At 46.3% G+C, this 18,272-nt stretch overlaps 3 protein-coding genes across 4 annotated transcripts; 2 read left to right on the plus strand and 1 right to left on the minus strand.

Moving 5' to 3' along the window:
* Positions 1-379: 379 nt before the first annotated feature.
* On the plus strand, positions 380-9,449 carry LOC123063194 (histone-lysine N-methyltransferase, H3 lysine-9 specific SUVH4). Of its 2 annotated transcripts, none has more exons than XM_044486924.1 (16): positions 380-526; positions 782-1,251; positions 1,345-1,410; positions 1,542-1,619; positions 1,710-1,764; positions 1,913-2,022; positions 3,109-3,288; positions 3,568-3,666; positions 4,232-4,330; positions 4,738-4,787; positions 4,949-5,037; positions 6,966-7,128; positions 7,204-7,309; positions 8,421-8,603; positions 8,729-8,959; positions 9,050-9,449. In XM_044486924.1, exons 2-16 carry the CDS (start codon positions 802-804, stop codon positions 9,161-9,163), a joined length of 2,073 nt encoding a protein of 690 aa, XP_044342859.1. In that variant the 5' UTR covers positions 380-526; positions 782-801; the 3' UTR covers positions 9,164-9,449. The 2 variants fall into 2 exon arrangements, with proteins under 2 accessions (XP_044342859.1, XP_044342860.1); XM_044486925.1 differs by lacking the exon at positions 380-526 and adding an exon at positions 622-636.
* Positions 9,450-9,955: 506 nt separating this feature from the next.
* LOC123059072 (trihelix transcription factor ASR3) lies at positions 9,956-11,527 on the plus strand. Its single transcript, XM_044481715.1, has 2 exons — positions 9,956-10,797; positions 10,886-11,527. Exons 1-2 carry the CDS (start codon positions 10,272-10,274, stop codon positions 11,251-11,253), a joined length of 894 nt encoding a protein of 297 aa, XP_044337650.1. The 5' UTR covers positions 9,956-10,271; the 3' UTR covers positions 11,254-11,527.
* Positions 11,528-15,999: 4,472 nt separating this feature from the next.
* On the minus strand, positions 16,000-17,473 carry LOC123059073 (acyl transferase 4-like). The gene has a single exon (XM_044481716.1). It carries the CDS (start codon positions 17,416-17,418, stop codon positions 16,114-16,116), a length of 1,305 nt encoding a protein of 434 aa, XP_044337651.1. The 5' UTR covers positions 17,419-17,473; the 3' UTR covers positions 16,000-16,113.
* Between the last annotated feature and the right edge of the window lie 799 nt (positions 17,474-18,272).

Consider the following 18,272-nt stretch of genomic DNA (forward strand, 5'->3'; position numbering starts at 1 on the left):
AAAACGGGAATGGAAACCAGTGTGGCCTATGATGGGCCTATAGAGGCTGGCAGGAGGCACGAAGAAGGAAAGAAAATGTCTCACGGGCTCGCACTGGCCCGTTGGGGGCTCCCCGCACTGGCGCGCGCCGATTTGACTGCCTTTCCGAAATAAAATACTACTGTAAAACCGACTGCCCGCACCCCCATCGGACGGCCGCGCGGCGCGGGCGGCGAATCCTGGGCCGTCCGATGCCCGCCGCGGTGCGCCCGCCCGAATTTCAAATCCGCCCCGCCCGTGCGACGCCCCGCGTGCCACACACGCTTTGATGGGTGGCAGCGGCGGGTGATTTCGTCGTACCTTCGGGGGCAACACGGTAATTCCCCTCGGAAAAGGCGAAGCGGCAGCTGGCCCTCGCTATTTTGCTTGCTCTGTGTCCCCTGTTTCCTGCCCCCCTCCCCCATCGCCTTCCCCTTCCTCTCCCTGTTCCGTTTCCGCCGCCTCTCCACCTCCCCCGCCGCCGCGTCGCTCCTCCGCGCCGGTAGAGGTGAGTTCCGCTCGGTCTGCTCCGTTCAGCCGTCTCCCTGTGATTAGGGTGGGAATTTGCAATCTGGTGCTTCCGGTCAACAGGGCGAGGGTTTTGGTGGGGTTTTCTGGGTGCGATTTTCTGCCCCCCATTGCTGCAGATTGCGCTGTATGCCTGTATCTTCTATTTTTGGTCAGCAGTGTCATGTGCAAGGAATTCAGGAAGGAAGGGAGACGAGAGCAGAGTATCTGACTATGCTCTGTTTTTTCGCTGCAGAGTTTGTGGAGCTCCCGCTGATGGAGGGGATGGATTCGGTCGCCGTGATGGAGGTGGCGCCGGTGCCGGACCCGCTCTTCGTCGGCGCCACTCCCCTGATCCCGGCGCCACCGGAGTCGGAGCTCGTGCTGCGCCGCAGCGCCCGCTGCCTCGGCAAGCCACGCGTCCCAGTCTACGCGGAGCCGGAGGAGCCCAAGCAGTCCACCGGCCGCCGGGGCCGTCCTAAGAAGAAGAGGGACGAGGAGAACCAGGACCCGGCTCCACAGGTCGCGGCCAAGGTGCCCAGGAAGGCCGCCAAGGTCGAGCCAAAGGAGAGGAAGCCGATGCCGGTGGTTGGGCCGGAACCGGTTCCTGCCGATTTCACCGGAGCTGCCGCGGAGGACGACGCCCTGGGCACCGGGAAGAGTGCCAAGCTGCGGGTCAAGGAAACCTTGCGTGCCTTCAACAGCCACTACCTCCACCTTGTCCAGGTAGCCTCGTCTGTCTGAACTCTGAATGTTCAGGTTCTTTTCAGTTTACTGTATGCTTTGTCTGACTCTGACTCTCTGCTTATATGGGTGCAGGAAGAGCAGAAAAGAGCACAGGCTGTCATACAGGAGATTGCAGCCAAAGGAGCTGCCAAAAATAAGGTGTGGATTCTCGTGCAGTTCAAATTATGTTTCTACATGTGTCAAGCCGCCTGTCTCTTAGTGCTGTAACTCCTGTTCATTGTGGTGAATGGTCAGATTTGTAAGTTCTTCTGCTGTCCTTGTAAATGTAGGATGGCAAGAAAGGCGGTGAAGGCGAGGCCAAAGAAAAGCGCCCATCCAAGCGGCCTGATTTGAAAGCAGTTACAAAGGTGTTCTGTTCTCTGCTTTTATTTTCATTGGTGCAAACCTACTTGACTTCTTTATTTAGGCTGAACTTGCCATAATTGTTGAAATCTTAGATGCAAGAGAACAACTCTTTTCTTTATACGGAGAAGGTGTTAGGGCCAATACCAGGTCAGTCTGTCCTTCTAGTTCTATATACCAGGAAGAAAATTTGTAATTTGAGTTATTGTGAACATGATTTCAGTTTTTAGTATCCACCATATTTGATATTACGTTATCACCCTCTGGATGTATGATGCCCTGATATCCTCCTTCTCAGGGATCGACGTCGGGGATCAGTTTTATTCTCGTGCGGAGATGGTTGTCTTGGGCATTCACAGCCATTGGCTGAATGGTATTGACTATATGGGTATGAAATACCAAGAAAAGGTAACATCAATAAACATTTCCATAGCAACTGTCATACTCATCATCTTTTCCTTTTTTATCCCTTTAATGGTTGACGACAACTTGGTTAGTCCCAATAGTTTTTCTGTCCTACCACACATGATTATTGCCAATGTGGAGGAGTGAAAAGGATCAGAGAGAAAATAGCTCTCTCTTGATTTGGAGTCTGACTCTTGTATTAGTTAAATGTTGAAACTGCAAATTCAAAGCTTAGTGCCTTTGTGCGCTGCTGTCTCCTTGTATTGACTCTTCGTGTCGGCAAAAACTTAAGTCAGAAGCCGCTGTACAAGTTGTGTTTAGTGTTGACTCTACATGATCTAGAGAGTATAACAGTCATCAGCCGACTACTTTTCACGTGCCATTGTGTGACTGCAGGTTGTGACCCACTCATAGCAGCACTGTTCATGAAAGTGTTTTTAAGCGACACTTAAGCGCTGAGCGATGGCAAAACGTTTTGCTTTGGCCCTAAGTGGTAGATTGAGCGTTTTTTTAAATTGACCAGAATTTGGTTGTTTTTAGACAACTTTTGCTTGGCTGCTTGCGCAATAATGACAATTTGCTATTTATCTTAATATCAGGGTCTATTTGAACTGAACTGCATTTTAATTGGTAATTTGCTTGCTGTGTGAACCTCATGTGTATTTGCTATGGTGTGAACTGAATTTTAGATGCTATTTCAGTTACTTGTGTGCTATGTTTCCTATTTTCCTGTGCATATTATTTAAAAACAGTCAAATTCTGGCATTTTGAAAATGCTTAAGTGCTCTTAAGCGTTTTTAGGGTTAGGGTTTAGGATTAGTGCTCCGCTTCGCTTATGCTTTCCCATTTTTTGAAAATTGTATAGCAGTAAGCTATATAACATTTCCACTTTAGATCTCCCAATTGTCGAATTGATTTGCTGGGTGCAATTGTAATCCCTTCCTAAATTCTACTCTAGTTACCTCCTATTTCATCTCCAAGTTGATAAGCAACCATAATTTGATTCATGCTAGAGTAGAATTTGTTCAGATCATCTTCATATGTTTTGTTGGTATTTTTAGTTAGCTAACACTTTTGACATTTATGCAGAAGGAGTACGAGAACTTCACTTTCCCCATGGCAACTTGCATTGTCATGTCAGGGATATATGAAGATGATCTGGACAAGGCTGATGAAATTATTTATACTGGTCAGGGAGGGAATGATTTACTTGGCAACCATCGCCAAATTGGTTCTCAACAACTGAACCGTGGAAATTTGGCATTGAAGGTTAGTTTTAATGGTTCTTATTTGTTACATGTCATTAAAGTAAAATCTAATGTTGTTTGTAATAGTTTCTCAATTTGTTTGCCAGTGATAACTTAGTCCATCTTCTAACTTGAATCTTCTTATATGTTAGAGTTTTGGTTGCCATACAATCTTGGAAGCTGTTTATCTTTGTTTCACTGGAATCATGCCTAGCAATTTGCAATTTGCTGATTTTCTCATGCATCAATACCAATAGCAATTTTTTGATATATTGTATGTTCATTTCTTGTCATGTCGCAGAATAGCAAGGATAATGGCAATCTGATACGAGTTATTAGAGGTCATGTGGCCAAGAATAGCTACACCGGCAAAATCTACACATATGATGGCTTGTACAAGGTCTTATCCTTCACTTATCCCACATCGTTCACATTTAGACAATGTCACGTCAACAATATGTATCTTTGACTGTTGCTTTTGTATGTATATGTTAGTAGAAAATTACGAATTGTTTCATCGATACTAGTTTTGGCCTTTATCAATATGACCATTTTGTCTATTAAATTAAATTATAAAAGTTGACTGCATACTTTCTAGAAACTCTTGTATTTATGAACGGAGGTAGTTTGATTTAAATGAATTAATTTTGTTTGATTACTTCCTTTACCACACTAGTTGTTACTCCCTCCGTTCCAAAATAGATGACTCAACTTTGTACTAACTTTAGCACAAAGTTGGGTCATCTATTTTGGAACGGAGGGAGTACTTGTTATTGATGAATGCTGGGTAACTCTCTCTGCCCTTTGGCACTCAACCACAAGCAGGATAAGAAATAGCCAAATCCTTACCCGGAAATATAGTTGTTCATGAAACAACAAGATATGGTTCTGCTAGCATCTGCTAGTTCTGTACTTTTGTTATCTTCCTTTGGCTAATATTATTCCCCTCTGTTTTCAATCTGTAGGTTGTAGATGACTGGGTGCAGAAGGGAGTACAAGGACATGTGGTATACAAGTATAAATTGAAGAGGCTTGAGGGTCAGCCGTCATTGACAACCACTGAGGTATATATGCGTGAAACCTGAACTTAATTCCCACTGTATGTTGTGGTGGTGCTACAGAATTTCTTCTGCAACCGTGTACTATCTGATTTACAGATACAAATTAAATTATGATTTGAGGGCATAAAATTTGCTCAAGTTTAGCCTACAGTAAGTTACATGACTGATGCTGGTGTAAGAATGCGCAATTGATGCTTGTTTTGGCGCTATAGATGGGTCTGAATAGAAAAAAAAATCTGTCACAAGGCAGATTTATCTCCAGTATGCTCACTGCAGGTTGAAGTAATCTAAAGATGATTGGTCTCTGTTTTTTATATCTTGATGCTGGATATATTTAACACCTCAACACACATTTATCTGTATTTTGTTCTTTGCCTTACTTTTTCCACATAAAATGTTTATTTCTGCAGGTGCGATTCACTCGTGCGGAAGCTCCCAGAAAGATTTCTGAATTACCTGGGTACATGATAGCTTTCCTGTTTTACCTTTCGTGATTTAATATGTTTATGATGGAGTTTTGATTTTTCAATCGAGGAATCTCAAACTGCTGAACTATTAATGTTTGTTCCTCACCCTGCTACCTATCCTAATAGGAATCATGTGCTGCCTTTTATTTGATAGGTTGGTTTGTGATGACATCTCTGGAGGACAGGAGAACATTCCAATTCCTGCTACTAATGTGGTTGATGACCCACCTGTTCCTCCATCTGGTATTACTAATTCATGATTTACGTTTTTTGTGTGCTTAAGTTTCAGCAGACAGCATATACCTTCAAGTAAAAACAACAATAAACATACAAAGACTCTTAGTCCCAAACTAGTTGGGGTAGGCTAGAGTTGAAATCCATAAGATATCAAAACCTAGTCATGGTTCTGGCACATGGATGGCTAACTTCCACGCACGCCTGCCCATGGCTAGTTCGCTGGTGATACCCCAGGTTCTCTTACAGACTCCTCCCATGTCACGTTTGTCGTTTGGTCTACCTTGACCTCTCATTATCATCACGCTTTATCCTTTTGCTATGCATTTGTGCTTCTGTAGGCCTACATTGTATATGCCCAAACCATCTCAGATGATGTTGGACATACTTCTCTTCAATTGGAAACTAGTCCAAATCGAACACAAAAGCAACTGGGCAATCCAGCTTCCATTGAAGCAGCTTCCCTGGAACTAGTTAGCCCAACTCTATCACATATATAAAAATTCCGGATCCGATCCTTCGTTGTTTGGCCACCTATCCACCTTAGCATGTGCATCTCTAGTATACCAGAAGCTTCGTGCCACTTCATCCACCCAACTTTGATTCGAGGACTCACATCTTCATTGATATCACCATCTTTTTGCAGCATCAACATCAACAAAACGTTTGTTGATGCAGCACTCTCAGGTTAAGATTTATTTAAATTCAAGACCAGATATTTCTCCATGCATGTTCTAGTATATCTCAGCAGCAACTCAACCTGGCAATCGGGTCGGGTTTGGTCGGGTTGACCTCTACCAGACCCATGCACAACTACACTATCGGGTCAATCATCAACCCACGATCCTACCCATGGGTCTAGAAAGATACCCATTCCCGAACCCACCGGGTAACCCGACCCAGTCGGGCACCCATCGGGTATGGCAGCACAGGCCATTTAAATATTTTTTTTGTGTTTATCAATTTTGCTTGCCTAAAATTTCAAGGAAGGTGGGGTCTTTTCAACCCAATTTTTTATAACAAAGGTTTTATATGCCATATGCCACAACCAGTAACTAGGTAGTCAGCCTCCTGCTAGCTTTATAGTGATATGCTTTCATTCTTCCTGGCTGGTATCTACCTGCAGTTTTGAGGTAGTAGTGTCGTGTGGCTGGTATCTGCATGGGCCGATCTCAAAACGAATTTTGGACCCGCAATGCTTCAGACCTGTGTGAATGATAAAAGGAGCAAAGCCTTCTCATGTGTCAGATTGTTGGTTGAATGACGAATTTTGGTCTGAGTTCGTCTTGGACTCCTTTACTGCATGTGCACTGTGGCCTGTGTACCAGTCGATAGTAATAATATAGTAGTAATAATATAGTACTCCCTCTGTCCCAAAATAAGTGTCTCATGCTTAGTACTAACTTTAGTATGGTTAAGCACTTAGGCTGCACGTTGTGGGCTGACCAATGATTACTCTATTTTGCTGGGAAAGCTGGCAGCTAGTTCTGAACTGCATAGCAGTCTACTGGATGCTATTTTAGAGAAAAATATCTATATAAAATGACCTTTTCAAATAGCAATTGGCAAGTAAAACAAATAAATATGATTATTAATATGAATCGGGTGACCCATGGGCACAAACTTGCGCCCATACCCTTGGCAAGACCCATGGGTGAAGATGGCGACCCATACCCTACCCATTCAGGTCGGGTGGCCATGGGCGGCCAAGCCCATGGGCTGGATTGCCGGGTTCATCAACCGCTGTAATTAATAGTCATCAGTTTTTATCATATACAGATTACATTTCTTTGAAGTGTTCTTCTATCAGCTTAACTACCATGTTCTTTCTATTTTGTTTGTCTCCATGTCCTCTTTTTGTCTTCAAAATATGCAGTACTCTTTAGTGGCTAAGTTGTTGTCTGCTTTTGGTTCCCTTACCTTTGGCAATTCTGTAGGTTTTGTGTACTCCAAATCACTAAAAATCTCAAAAGGCATAAAGATTCCATCTGATTGTGCTGGCTGTGACTGTGAAGGAGACTGTGCTAATAACAAAAATTGTTCATGTGCTCAACTTAACGGCTCGGATTTGCCTTATGTATCATTTAAGAATATTGGCAGGTAAAGTGTAACGGTCCAAATTCCTTAGTTAAGCAAGACCATCTCTTGCTTTGTGAGCTAATGGTTTTTCTTTAGGTTGGTGGAGCCCAAAGCAGTCGTATTCGAGTGTGGTGCTAACTGCAGCTGCAATCGAAACTGTGTCAATAGAACATCTCAACAAGGGCTGCAACATCGCCTAGAGGTTTGTATTTTGCTCTTCCTCTAATCTTTTAATGTTTCCAGTTTCCACTTTTCTACCTTGCCAGGAACTTTCACATGTGCTAATCTGATAATTGTGCAATATTATATAGATGTAAGTGTAGTTGATAATGATGGCTTTGGTATATTTTTTTGTATTTGTATTTGTGGTAGTAAAATTCCATAGATAAATCACATGTTATATATGCGGGCTCAACTTAAATAGTTTGTTTTAACCAAACATCACTCATTCTCTGTCCATTCTTCAGTTTTCGTCCCTCTAGGTTTATGTACGCCACTGCCATCGTTTATCCCGCGTATTCCCTATTTTCATTCAAGGAAGACACTACACATTTTAGTGATTCCAAATTTTGATATTAGCCTGCCCAATGCCTGGAAGCAACCGTATCTGTTAATTTAACTGCTGTCCTATATCTTGTTACGTTTGCTATTTTCATTCAAGGAAGACACTACACATTTTATTGATTCCAAAGTTTGATATTAGCATGCCCAATGCCTGGAAGCAACCGTATCTGTTAATTTAACTGCTGTCCTATATGTTGTTACGTTTGCTATTTTCATTCAAGGGAGACACTACACATTTTAGTGATTCCAAAGTTTGATATTAGCATGCCCAATGCTTGGAAGCAACCGTATCTGTTAATTTAACTGCTGTCCTATATCTTGTTACGTTTGCTGTTTTCATTCAAGGAAGACACTACACATTTTAGTGATTCCAAAGTTTGATATTAGCATGCCCAATGCCTGGAAGCAACCGTATCTGTTAATTTAACTGCTGTCCTATATGTTGTTACGTTTGCTATTTTCATCCAAGGAAGACACTACACATTTTAGTGATTCCAAAGTTTGATATTAGCATGCCCAATGCCTGGAAGCAACCGTATCTGTTAATTTAACTGCTGTCCTATATCTTGTTACGTTTGCTATTTTCATTCAAGGAAGACACTACACATTTTAGTGATTCCGAAGTTTGATATAGCATGCCCAATGCCTGGAAGCAACCGTATCTGTTAATTTAACTGCTGTCCTATCTCTTGTTACGTTTCCTATCTTTTATATGCTGTAGTTGCTCAACAAACTGAACCCCAATGTAGGTGTTCAAGACGGCTTCCAAAGGGTGGGGCGTTAGGACCTGGGACACAATCCTCCCGGGGGCTCCAATCTGTGAGTACGTTGGGGTGTTGAAGAGGACTGAGGAAGTGGATGGTTTGCTACATAACAACTACATATTTGACATTGATTGTCTTCAAACTATGAAGGGTTTAGATGGACGGGAGGTACTAATTGCTTCACTTAAAGCTTTCATTTTGCTTACATTACATCATTTGTCTCATTGCTCGGTTTCGTAGCTTGTTTCTGAAAAATGGAGGGTTTTAAATTATTTGTTTCTGCTCTTGCACAGAAAAGGGCAGGGTCTGATATGAATATGCCATCACTTCACGCTGAGAATGATTCAGAGGCACCACCGGCACCGGAGTACTGCATAGATGCTGGCTCTGTTGGAAGTTTCGCGAGGTTCATAAACCACAGCTGTAACCCTAACCTCTTCGTCCAGTGTGTCCTAACCAATCATCACGACGTCAAGCTAGCCAAGGTGATGCTTTTTGCTGCTGACACGATACTTCCACTTCAGGTGAGTTGATTTCTGTTGCGTCTCTGTAATTTTTCCAGTTACAGCCCTATAACTTCTCTCGAGTTCTAATAACTGGTATGTGCTTTGCAGGAGCTCTGCTACGACTATGGCTATGTCCTGAACAGCGTCGTTTCTGCGGATGGCGAAATTGTCAAGCTGCCATGCTGCTGTGGTGCCCCAGACTGCCGCAAGCGACTCTACTAGGGGGGCTCTTCTGTTCTGGATTTTGGAGAAAGCAGAAGTATATGTAGTAGTATTGGGAGCATGAGCGTGGCCATGCTTGCTGTGTATATGACAAGCAGGACATCCTATGATTATTAGCGAAAGAAGCGCGTTCTCATTTTGTGTAGGATAGATGACATGCTGGACATGCTAATTATATTTAGCAAACAGAGTTTGTCTAGGTGGTGACATGCTGGTCATGATGGCATGATATTTTGTGAACAACTGATCCATATAAGCAACGGAAGGATTAACCGATCTTTTGACATTTTTATGTGTTCCTTGCATCATGCTTCTGAAATCCCTCTTCATATTTCAGCATATTACACATAATTCGGTGTGAGTGCTGTGTTCTGCTTTCAAAATTATGACAGAAGATGAGATATAATTTATTGCCATATACTCCCTCCGTTCCTAAATACTCCCTCCGGTTTATGCAATGCGCCCTAAATCTTGTCTATTATGGAAACACACGTAAATTTAACTGTGTCTTCTAAACTGTGATGGAGTATAAGTTTTTCTAGAGATTTCACTATGGACTACATACGGATGTGTATACACGTAGTTTAGAGTGTAGATTCACTCATTTTGCTCTGTACGTATTCCATATTGCAATGTCAAAAAGGACTTATTATTTACGAATCGGAGGGAGTAATTTCTACTTCTGTCTCATTGCTCGAGAAATGCCAGCCTGTGCTCTCTGTGGCTGTGGATGCGAATTGATAGTGCTGCCATACCCATACTGCTGTCGAACAAATTAGTCCTCGGCAAATTCATATATCAGCATCGATTTGTATCTCCTCTTGGGTACAGGTAATGTTTGGGGTGGCATATTTGTTGCTTTACAAGTTTAATTTCCTGCTGATTTTGGGCTGTGCTGCCAGCAGTGGTATGGCAGTAAATCTATTAACTTTTTTGGATAAGTGCAATGAGATATAGATGGCACTAGCTGTGCAGGGTTAAGTTCTTGCCAATTTCTGCCCTGCCGATTTTAATGGCCAAGGAAACAGCAGTGCATAAATCTCAGCCCGGCGAGGCCTCTCGATCTCGACGCGTGCCCATCCTCTCCTGATTCGAGCCTAAGGAAGAAATGATGTCTGCCAACGGCGACTCTCCGGCCGGCGCCGCCGTGACGACGCCGAGGTCGCGGCTGCCGCGGTGGACGCGGCACGAGACGCTGGTGCTGATCCAGGCGAAGCGCGTGACGGAGCAGCGGGCGGCGCAGCCGGTGCGGCTCAAGTGGGCGGTGGTGTCGGCCTACTGCCGGCGGCACGGCGTGGAGCGCGGGCCCATGCAGTGCCGCAAGCGCTGGGGCAACCTCTCCTGGGACCTCAAGAAGATCGTCGCCTGGGAGAAGAAGCACGCCGCCGCCGTCGCCGCCGTCGCGGGCGACGCGGACTCGGCGGCGCCGGAGCGCGAGTCGTTCTGGGACATGCGCGGGGAGGAGCGGCGCGCCAGGCAGCTGCCGTCGTCGTTCGACCGGGAGGTCTACGACGCCATCGTCGGCGCCGGCGGCGCCGCCAACCAGCTGAAGCCGGACTCCGCCGAGGAGATGGAGCTCGCCGACGACGCCGACGAGCACCCGCCGTCGCCGATGATGGTCATGCCCATCCAAGGTAAGGGCCGCCACTACATTCGAACGCGAACTTACTTGCCACTTGCCACGTACTCATATGTGTCGCACGTTTTTTTGCCGCTGCGCAGCGAGAATGTACGTGCCGCCGGCCTCCTCCCAGTCCCAGCGCGAGTGCTCCGATCCGGCGACGGAGAGCGCCAAGAAGCCGGCGTCGGACAAGAACTCGACGTCGCAGCAGGACAGCGAGGCGACGTTCGGCGCCGGAGTCGGGGCGGAGGACACGGACACGGCGACGGCGACGCCAACGGCAGGGGCGGGGACGACGAGCATGGGGAGGCAGATGTCGGAGGCGCTGGAGAGGGGCAACCGTTTGCTGGCGGAGCAGCTGGAGGCGCAGAGGGCGAACTGGGAGGCGGACAGGGAGCACCGGAGGGCGCTCCTCGCCGCCGTCAACAAGCTCGCCGACGCCGCCGCCAGGATCGCCGAGAGGCTCTGACGTCTCGACCGGATGAATTCTCGTCGTCGACACCGATCGATAGCAGAGATAGGAGATGAGGCCGATTCAGAGTTTCAGATACTACTAAGTTAGACCAAAATTAAGAATGATGCTTTCCGTATGACTATCAAATCTATCATAGATAATGTTGAGTATTCTTCTCTAGTTGTTCCTGATGTGAATGGTGGATTGGCCTGATATGATGACGGAATAATGTTTGTTGTCTAGATTAATTCCTTGGAGGATGTACAACTAGGAATCCATCCAGGTAATCGCTCAGGCTGGATCAGTTACTAGTGTTATTTATTTTGGGAGAAACATATTGTTACATAAAGTGAGAAATGGACAAATCAATTTTCTCTATTTGTGTTGAGAGGATACTTTTTCGTGATTTGTGGCAAGAGCATGGAGAGCCCCCCCCCCCCCCCCCCCCCCCCTTCTCTTTTTTTTTGAGGGGTGCATGGAGACCACTTTTTTTTAGAAACACATGTAACTTTATTGATCATAACAATTACAGGTAACACTGATTTTGACCTAAGATCCAAGAAAATAGAAAGTAACTCCTATGACTAAGAATTACAATGAAATCTCTTGTAACACCTTCTTCGCGGTAACAATCTCTGCAAAGACTTCGGTAAAGAGGCTGCAATTAGACTGGAGCAACGATGTTGTTATTTTTTCACCCGCATGAACATTACCAATAATGATTTTTGAAAGCCCCTTGAGTTGCCCATCTAAACAGATGGGATGCCTTGGTCTACTTGGGCCAGGGATGATCCCCTAGAAGTTCAGGCCCTCGAATCACTATATCTTCACCATGATGTCGATGAAAAATTTTACCTCCGCAAAGAATCAAACCAATAAAAAAAGCTTGACACAACAATATAAACTCATCAGATCAGAATAATCGAATCTGCGAGGACAAAATACTCTCTATCCTCATGGCACTACCAAAAGAATGAGAGAAAGTTTATTCTCACAAAACTATAAAGATCATTAGGTGTTGACAAAGAACATAGAGGTCTTGAAGATCCGTGGTCCCCCACCTCTCAGCGCCAAGATGACAACTGGAGGCGAGGGGAACAAATTTTCTCAGATGAAGGCGACGACGGCGGCACGAGAAACCCTAGCTAACGTGCATGGAGACCACATAATCGGCGCCTTATGCCTCGGTCTCGCGCCCACTCGCAAGCAAATATGCGCCGGCCCATAAGGCGCGCGAGCAATCGCTCGCCCACCTGGTTGATTGGCCAACCGTTGATTTGCAAAAAAAGAAAAAAAAATCCAAAAGAAATCGCAAATATTTGAAATAAAGTTCGTGAATTCAAAAAAGTTCACAAGTTTAAAAAATAATTTGCAAATAAAAAATATGAATTTGAAAAAGTTCACGGATTTTGAAAACAAATCATGGATTTGAATTTTTTTTGCGGATTTTGACAAAAAGGTTTGAGGATTTGGAAAAAAGTTCATGGATTTAAAAAACAAAAAATAAGAATGCTGCTTTCCCTATGGGTGAATGGTGAATTAGAGTTTCAGATACTAAGCCGTTTCAGAACTTCAGATACTAAGTTAGATCAAAATTAAGAATGCTGCTTTCACTATGACCATCAAATCTATCACGAATAATTTTGGCGTGCCAAATTAGAGTTTGCGACTCGACTATGGGTGAATGGTGAATTGGCCGGATTCAGTTGATCTTCATCCGTGATATGGTGATAGAATAATGTTTGTTGTCTTGATGAATTCCTTGCAGGATGTCTGACAACTAGGAACTCGGTTCAGGGGATCGATCAAGATAGATCAGTTACTTGATACGTATTGTTAAATTTATTTCTGGTAGAAACATATTGTTAGATAAAATGAGAAATAGGCAAATAAATTTTCTCTATTTGCGGTGAGATATACAAGAGTATCGGTCTAAACTAACATATATTCCTACATGATACACAAGAGTAACACTCCTAATACTCCCTCAAACTTACTCGCAAAAAAAAAAAAAAACTCCCGCAAACTCAAGAAGATCTAAAAAATTGAGTTTTAGAACATGAAACGACATTGTTCTCTAGTTCGAGGCATGATGAAGAAGTCTGCCAAATGAATGTCTTATGGAACATATTGGAAACAAGGGCGGCAGTTCCAAATGCAGGTGCACAAGGGTGGCAGTTTCGGATATGTTGCGTCGCCTGTCGCCCGCTGCTGCAGTGCTGGCGCCGGCGCTGGACCTTCCTGCCCCGCGGGCAGCTCACTCCGCGTCGCCCGTCCATCGGCCCTCCCCCCTCCGGCCGCTGCTCTGGCAAGGCATCGATGGGTTTTAGTAGCCGCTCCATCGGCTCTGAGGACGCGCACATCTGAATTGCAGGCGCACGCTGCCCGCCGCAAGAGGCAACGGGCAAGGGAGGAGGCAGCCACATTGGAGGCGGTCAGATAGTACTCTTGCCGCTTTGGAGGTTCGTAAAGCTGCATAATAGCGATGCAGCCGCGTCGAGGTCGGGTGAGGAGGTGATTCGTTTTTTCTTTTTTTTGGTGGATGCTGTGGTGGTGCCGGATGCAAGTGACGAACATTGGTGTTAAGCTTAGAGATGTTCTACTATCTTTTTAGTTTTGTCAGGTCGATCTTTACATAACTTATACTTTGATTTTTATGATATAAATGAGACCCGTTTTTACCTCGCCAAACAAAGAGAGAATGAAAATTCAGAAAGCCGGTTGGTTTCTATGATACCCCAATTGCTTCTCGTAGAAATTGAGCCAGAACACATCGACATTGAATGTGGTCACGTGTCTCATCCACGCACATCTATTTCTCATTTATTATCGAAAAGCCAAAGAGACAATACTAAGGCCCTGTTCAGAGTCACCCCAGCTCCTAAAAATACGAAGAGCTGGAGCATATGTTTCCCAGCTCTATGCCTTTTGACTCCAGCTCCGGGAGCGGACTCATGGAGTGGCGGATCTCTAAACAGGGTCTAAATAAGGCCCTGTTTAGTTCATAAGAGGGTGTTTGTTTCCAGGGACTTATTGGTCTAGGAATTTAAAAAAGTCTCTATAAGTCCCATCTAAACCAAACAGGAGGGACTTATAGGGACTTAAAGTGGTCATTTGGGACTTATGAAATAAGACTCTTAAGGAGGGACTTATAGGGACTTATAGTTGTAATATGGTCTTATAGAGACTTATAAGTCCCAGGAACCAAACAGGTAGGGACTTTTTAGGGACTTGTGACTTATAAGTTGGGATTAAAAAAAGTCCTAGGACTTATGAACCAAACAGGACCTAAGTCTTAGGATTTTTTTTTTAGTCTCAACTTATAAGTCCTAAGTCCCTGCCTGTTTGGTTTCTGAGACTTATAAGTCCCTATAAGACCATATTATAACTATACGTCCCTATAAGACTCTCCTTGAGAGTCTTATTTCATAAGTTTCAAATGCTCACTTTAAGTCCCTATAAGTCCCTCCTGTTTGGTTTAGATGGACTTATAGGGACTTTTTTAAGTCCCTAAACCAACAAGTCCCTCGAAACAAACACCCTCTAAAAATCACATCTTCAGTGAAAGCTTGGAAACCCGCTACATGCTATTTGCATTAAAAACGCCTGCTGGCAGCATTTATATTTTGCACATAGCCGCTCAATGCTAGCAGAATTAGAAGCCTGCCCAACAGTACTCTGCCCAAAAAAGAGAAGTATGCACAGGAATAGATAAAGGATACCGCAAACAGAACAGTTGCAAGTCTATTAAAATCTTGGGCGTCCAAATACAGGATACTGCAAACAGAACAGTTGCAATTCTACTCCCTCCGGTCCTTTTTACTCTGCATATTAGAATTCTCTGCAGTCAAACTTCACAAAGTTTGACCGTATTTATATGAAAAAAATATCAACATCTGCCATGCTAAAATTATATAATATGAAACTTTAAGTCATGACACATCTAGTGGTATTGATTTCAGATTATGAATGTTGGCACTTTTTTCTATAAAGTTGGTCAAACTTTATGAGGCTTGACTTCAGTCAAATTTTATATGCAAACTACTACCTCCGTCTAGGTGAATAAGTCATTTGCGTAGTTCTAGGTCATCGATTTGAGCAATTAAATATGTGTTATATGTCATAAAAAGTATATCACTAGATTTCTACACAAATGTAGTTTCTAAATATATATTTTTTGTCACATATAATACATATTTAGATAGTTAATTCGTCGACCTAGAACTACGCGAATGACTTATTCACCGAGACGGAGGTAGTAAAAAAGACTGGAGGGAGTATTAAAATCTTGGGCATCGAAATATGTAGCCATGTTCGAGTTCAAAGGCAGCAAAATGGATCATCAAAAGACAAAGTCTTGTTCGTCCAAATATGTAGGCACGTTTGAACAGGACTTTGCAGTCTCTACTAGCCCAATTAGCTGAACGGGATGGCTCAGCGCCTCAGCCTCCATCGGGATTATTCTGTACCGAAGTACAGGATGGTTGTGGGGTTCTATTTGCAATTTGTACATGTTTTCATCAGGCAACCCACATTCTCTATCAAACGGATCAAGATGAAGTTTTCATGTTTTCACTGAGTGAATGTATGGTTTCCACTAGATATATATGTACTCAATGCTCAAAATCCGACGTCAGATTTTTTAAGGATAGCAAACCGAACATTTTCAGATGGCAAATTACGATTTACGAGTAGCGGCAAATCCTGGTAAAAACCTAAACATGCCTGAATTTGCGTAATTTACCCTAAAAAAGCGTTCAATGGGCCGTGTTTAAAATCCTTTATTTTTACATTCTATAAAAACACCGTGAATGCAACTGCGCAGTGCCACATTAATGGACGGACATGTACAAGAAACGGGAAGCATATGATCATCTAGGCGAACTTGGCGAGCTCGACGGCGAGAGCGGCGGCATGAGGCTCCTCGACGCAGCGGAGCACCACCCGGACGCCTCCACGCCTGGGCGCTGGCGGCCTGACGTAGTGGAGCTGCACGATGAAGTTGTCGTGGTCGTTGAGCGGGGACACGTACCCGGGCGCGCCGAAGCCGTAGTCCACCTCGTCCAAGCCGAGACGAGTCCAGTCCGACAGCGTCACCGTGCTGTAGTCCAGCGGCGGCACGTCGTACTGCTCGACGCCGCGCATCCAGCCCGCGAACCGAGCGGGGACCGCCTCCTTGGCCTCCCGTACCGCGCCGACCACCTCCGCCAGCGCCGCCTCCCGGACGGCCTTGCCTGCCCTAGCGACGCACGCCAGGAATACGCAGTTGCCGTAGTATCCCTCCACCGTCGGTATCGGCAGCACGCCGCGGAGAAGGCGACGGGTGCTGACGGCGAAGGCCACCCGAACCTCGGCGTCGTCGTCTGGGAGCGCCGACGCCAGCGCCAGCGTGCGGCACTTGAACACGATGGCCGTCACCGCGTCGAAGGTGGAGCAGACCTCCCCCGCCGATGCCGCGGAAGCTTGCTTGAACTCGTCCTTGACGCGCGCGATGCTCTCCGCCGAGATGTCGGCCACCTGGGTCACGAGCCTGAACTCCGTGACCTGCCCCGGCAGCGGGCCTGGAGGGTCTGGGATCGCGTCGCGGTCCCACACCGGAGCCACCGACGGCGCCTTGAGCCCCCGCGCTAGCTCCCCTGCCGCCGTGAGAAACTGCGCCGCCCCCTGCCCGTCGAACACCGCGTGCCTGAAGATGATCCCGACGGCGAAGCCACCGCAGGTGAACCTCGTCGCCTGGACCATGAAGATGAGGCCGTCGAGCTTCTCGCCGGGGGGAGGGCGCGGGAGGAGGAGCTTCTGTGGGATGGGAAGCGGGCAGCAGTCGAGGCCGTCGACGTCGGCGAGCGCGCAGCTCGCGGCGGCCTCCACGAACCAGATGCCCTCGCCGGTGCAATCGACCGCGAGGCCGCTTGGGGCGACCCGTCCGGCCACTGGGTAGTACGGTACAAGCGCCCTCGCGAACCCTTCGCGCATTGCGGCCACGGCCGCGGCGGCGCCCAGGTCTCTGCGGGCGGCGGAGGGCGAGGGCGGGGAAAACACCTGGATAAGGCACACGAAGCCGGAGCCGGCGACGGTCTTGTCGATGGAGGAGAGCGCGAGTGTGCCCCGGGGAGTGGGCCCCGCCGGCGGGATGAGCGCCGGCGGCGACTTGGTAACGGTGGGCGTGCTACTGCTGGTCATATCGAACCGAGCAAATGAGCCGATGAGGCAAAGCGTCGTCGTTGGCGGCGGTGGGAACTGGGATGGGAAGGCAATTGGAGATGTTCACCTCGCGGAGTACATCTTTGAATTTTCATACTGGCGGCGACTTGTCCCGTCGATGTGGTCGTATAATCTTCTCGATGTCACATCTTTGTACGTATTTTCAGATTCAGAAGAGTAACATGGGTTGACCGAAGCGAGATTTTCCCCACGCGGTAATTATACTCCGACTCTGCATCTCTGAATTTCCAGAAGATTAACTCGCTGGCGGTAATTATACTTGTCACGTCGACGTGTGGCTGTATAATCCCGTCGATGTCACATCTTTGTATTTTTAGAAGACTAAGAGCATCTCCAGACGTCGGCCTCTCACGAGGGGCAAAAAATCGTTCCCTCAGAGCGTACCGGCGCTAAACCGCGCACTGGGGGCGTGATGCCCACCAGTCGTGTTTTGAAAAAATTAAATACGGCGCAACCACGGCTTAAATTTAACGCAAACATCGGCGAGTTCGTTCAAAGTTAAACATATTTTACAAAAAAAGAAAAAAACTACTACGGGCTGCCCCCGTCGTCTCCATAACCGCTCCTCGCCGCTCCCCGCCGCCCGCCGCCCGCCTTTGCAGTTCTACATGCCGAGGAGGTGGTAGAACCGCGTGTAGTCGCCGCCACCGCCGTCCCTGCTGCATCCCTCACCCGGTTGGCGCGGCGGGTTGGACGGTCCGGAGGCGTCCTCGTCGTCGTCACTGTCGAGGATCACGATGTCGTGCTCGTCCTCGCGCCCACACTTGCGGGCGGCGATCTCCTCAAGGGCCCGGCGCTGCCGGACCATCTCG

The sequence above is a fragment of the Triticum aestivum genome, chromosome 3A (assembly GCF_018294505.1).
Source record: "Triticum aestivum cultivar Chinese Spring chromosome 3A, IWGSC CS RefSeq v2.1, whole genome shotgun sequence".
Taxonomy (NCBI): domain Eukaryota; kingdom Viridiplantae; phylum Streptophyta; class Magnoliopsida; order Poales; family Poaceae; genus Triticum; species Triticum aestivum.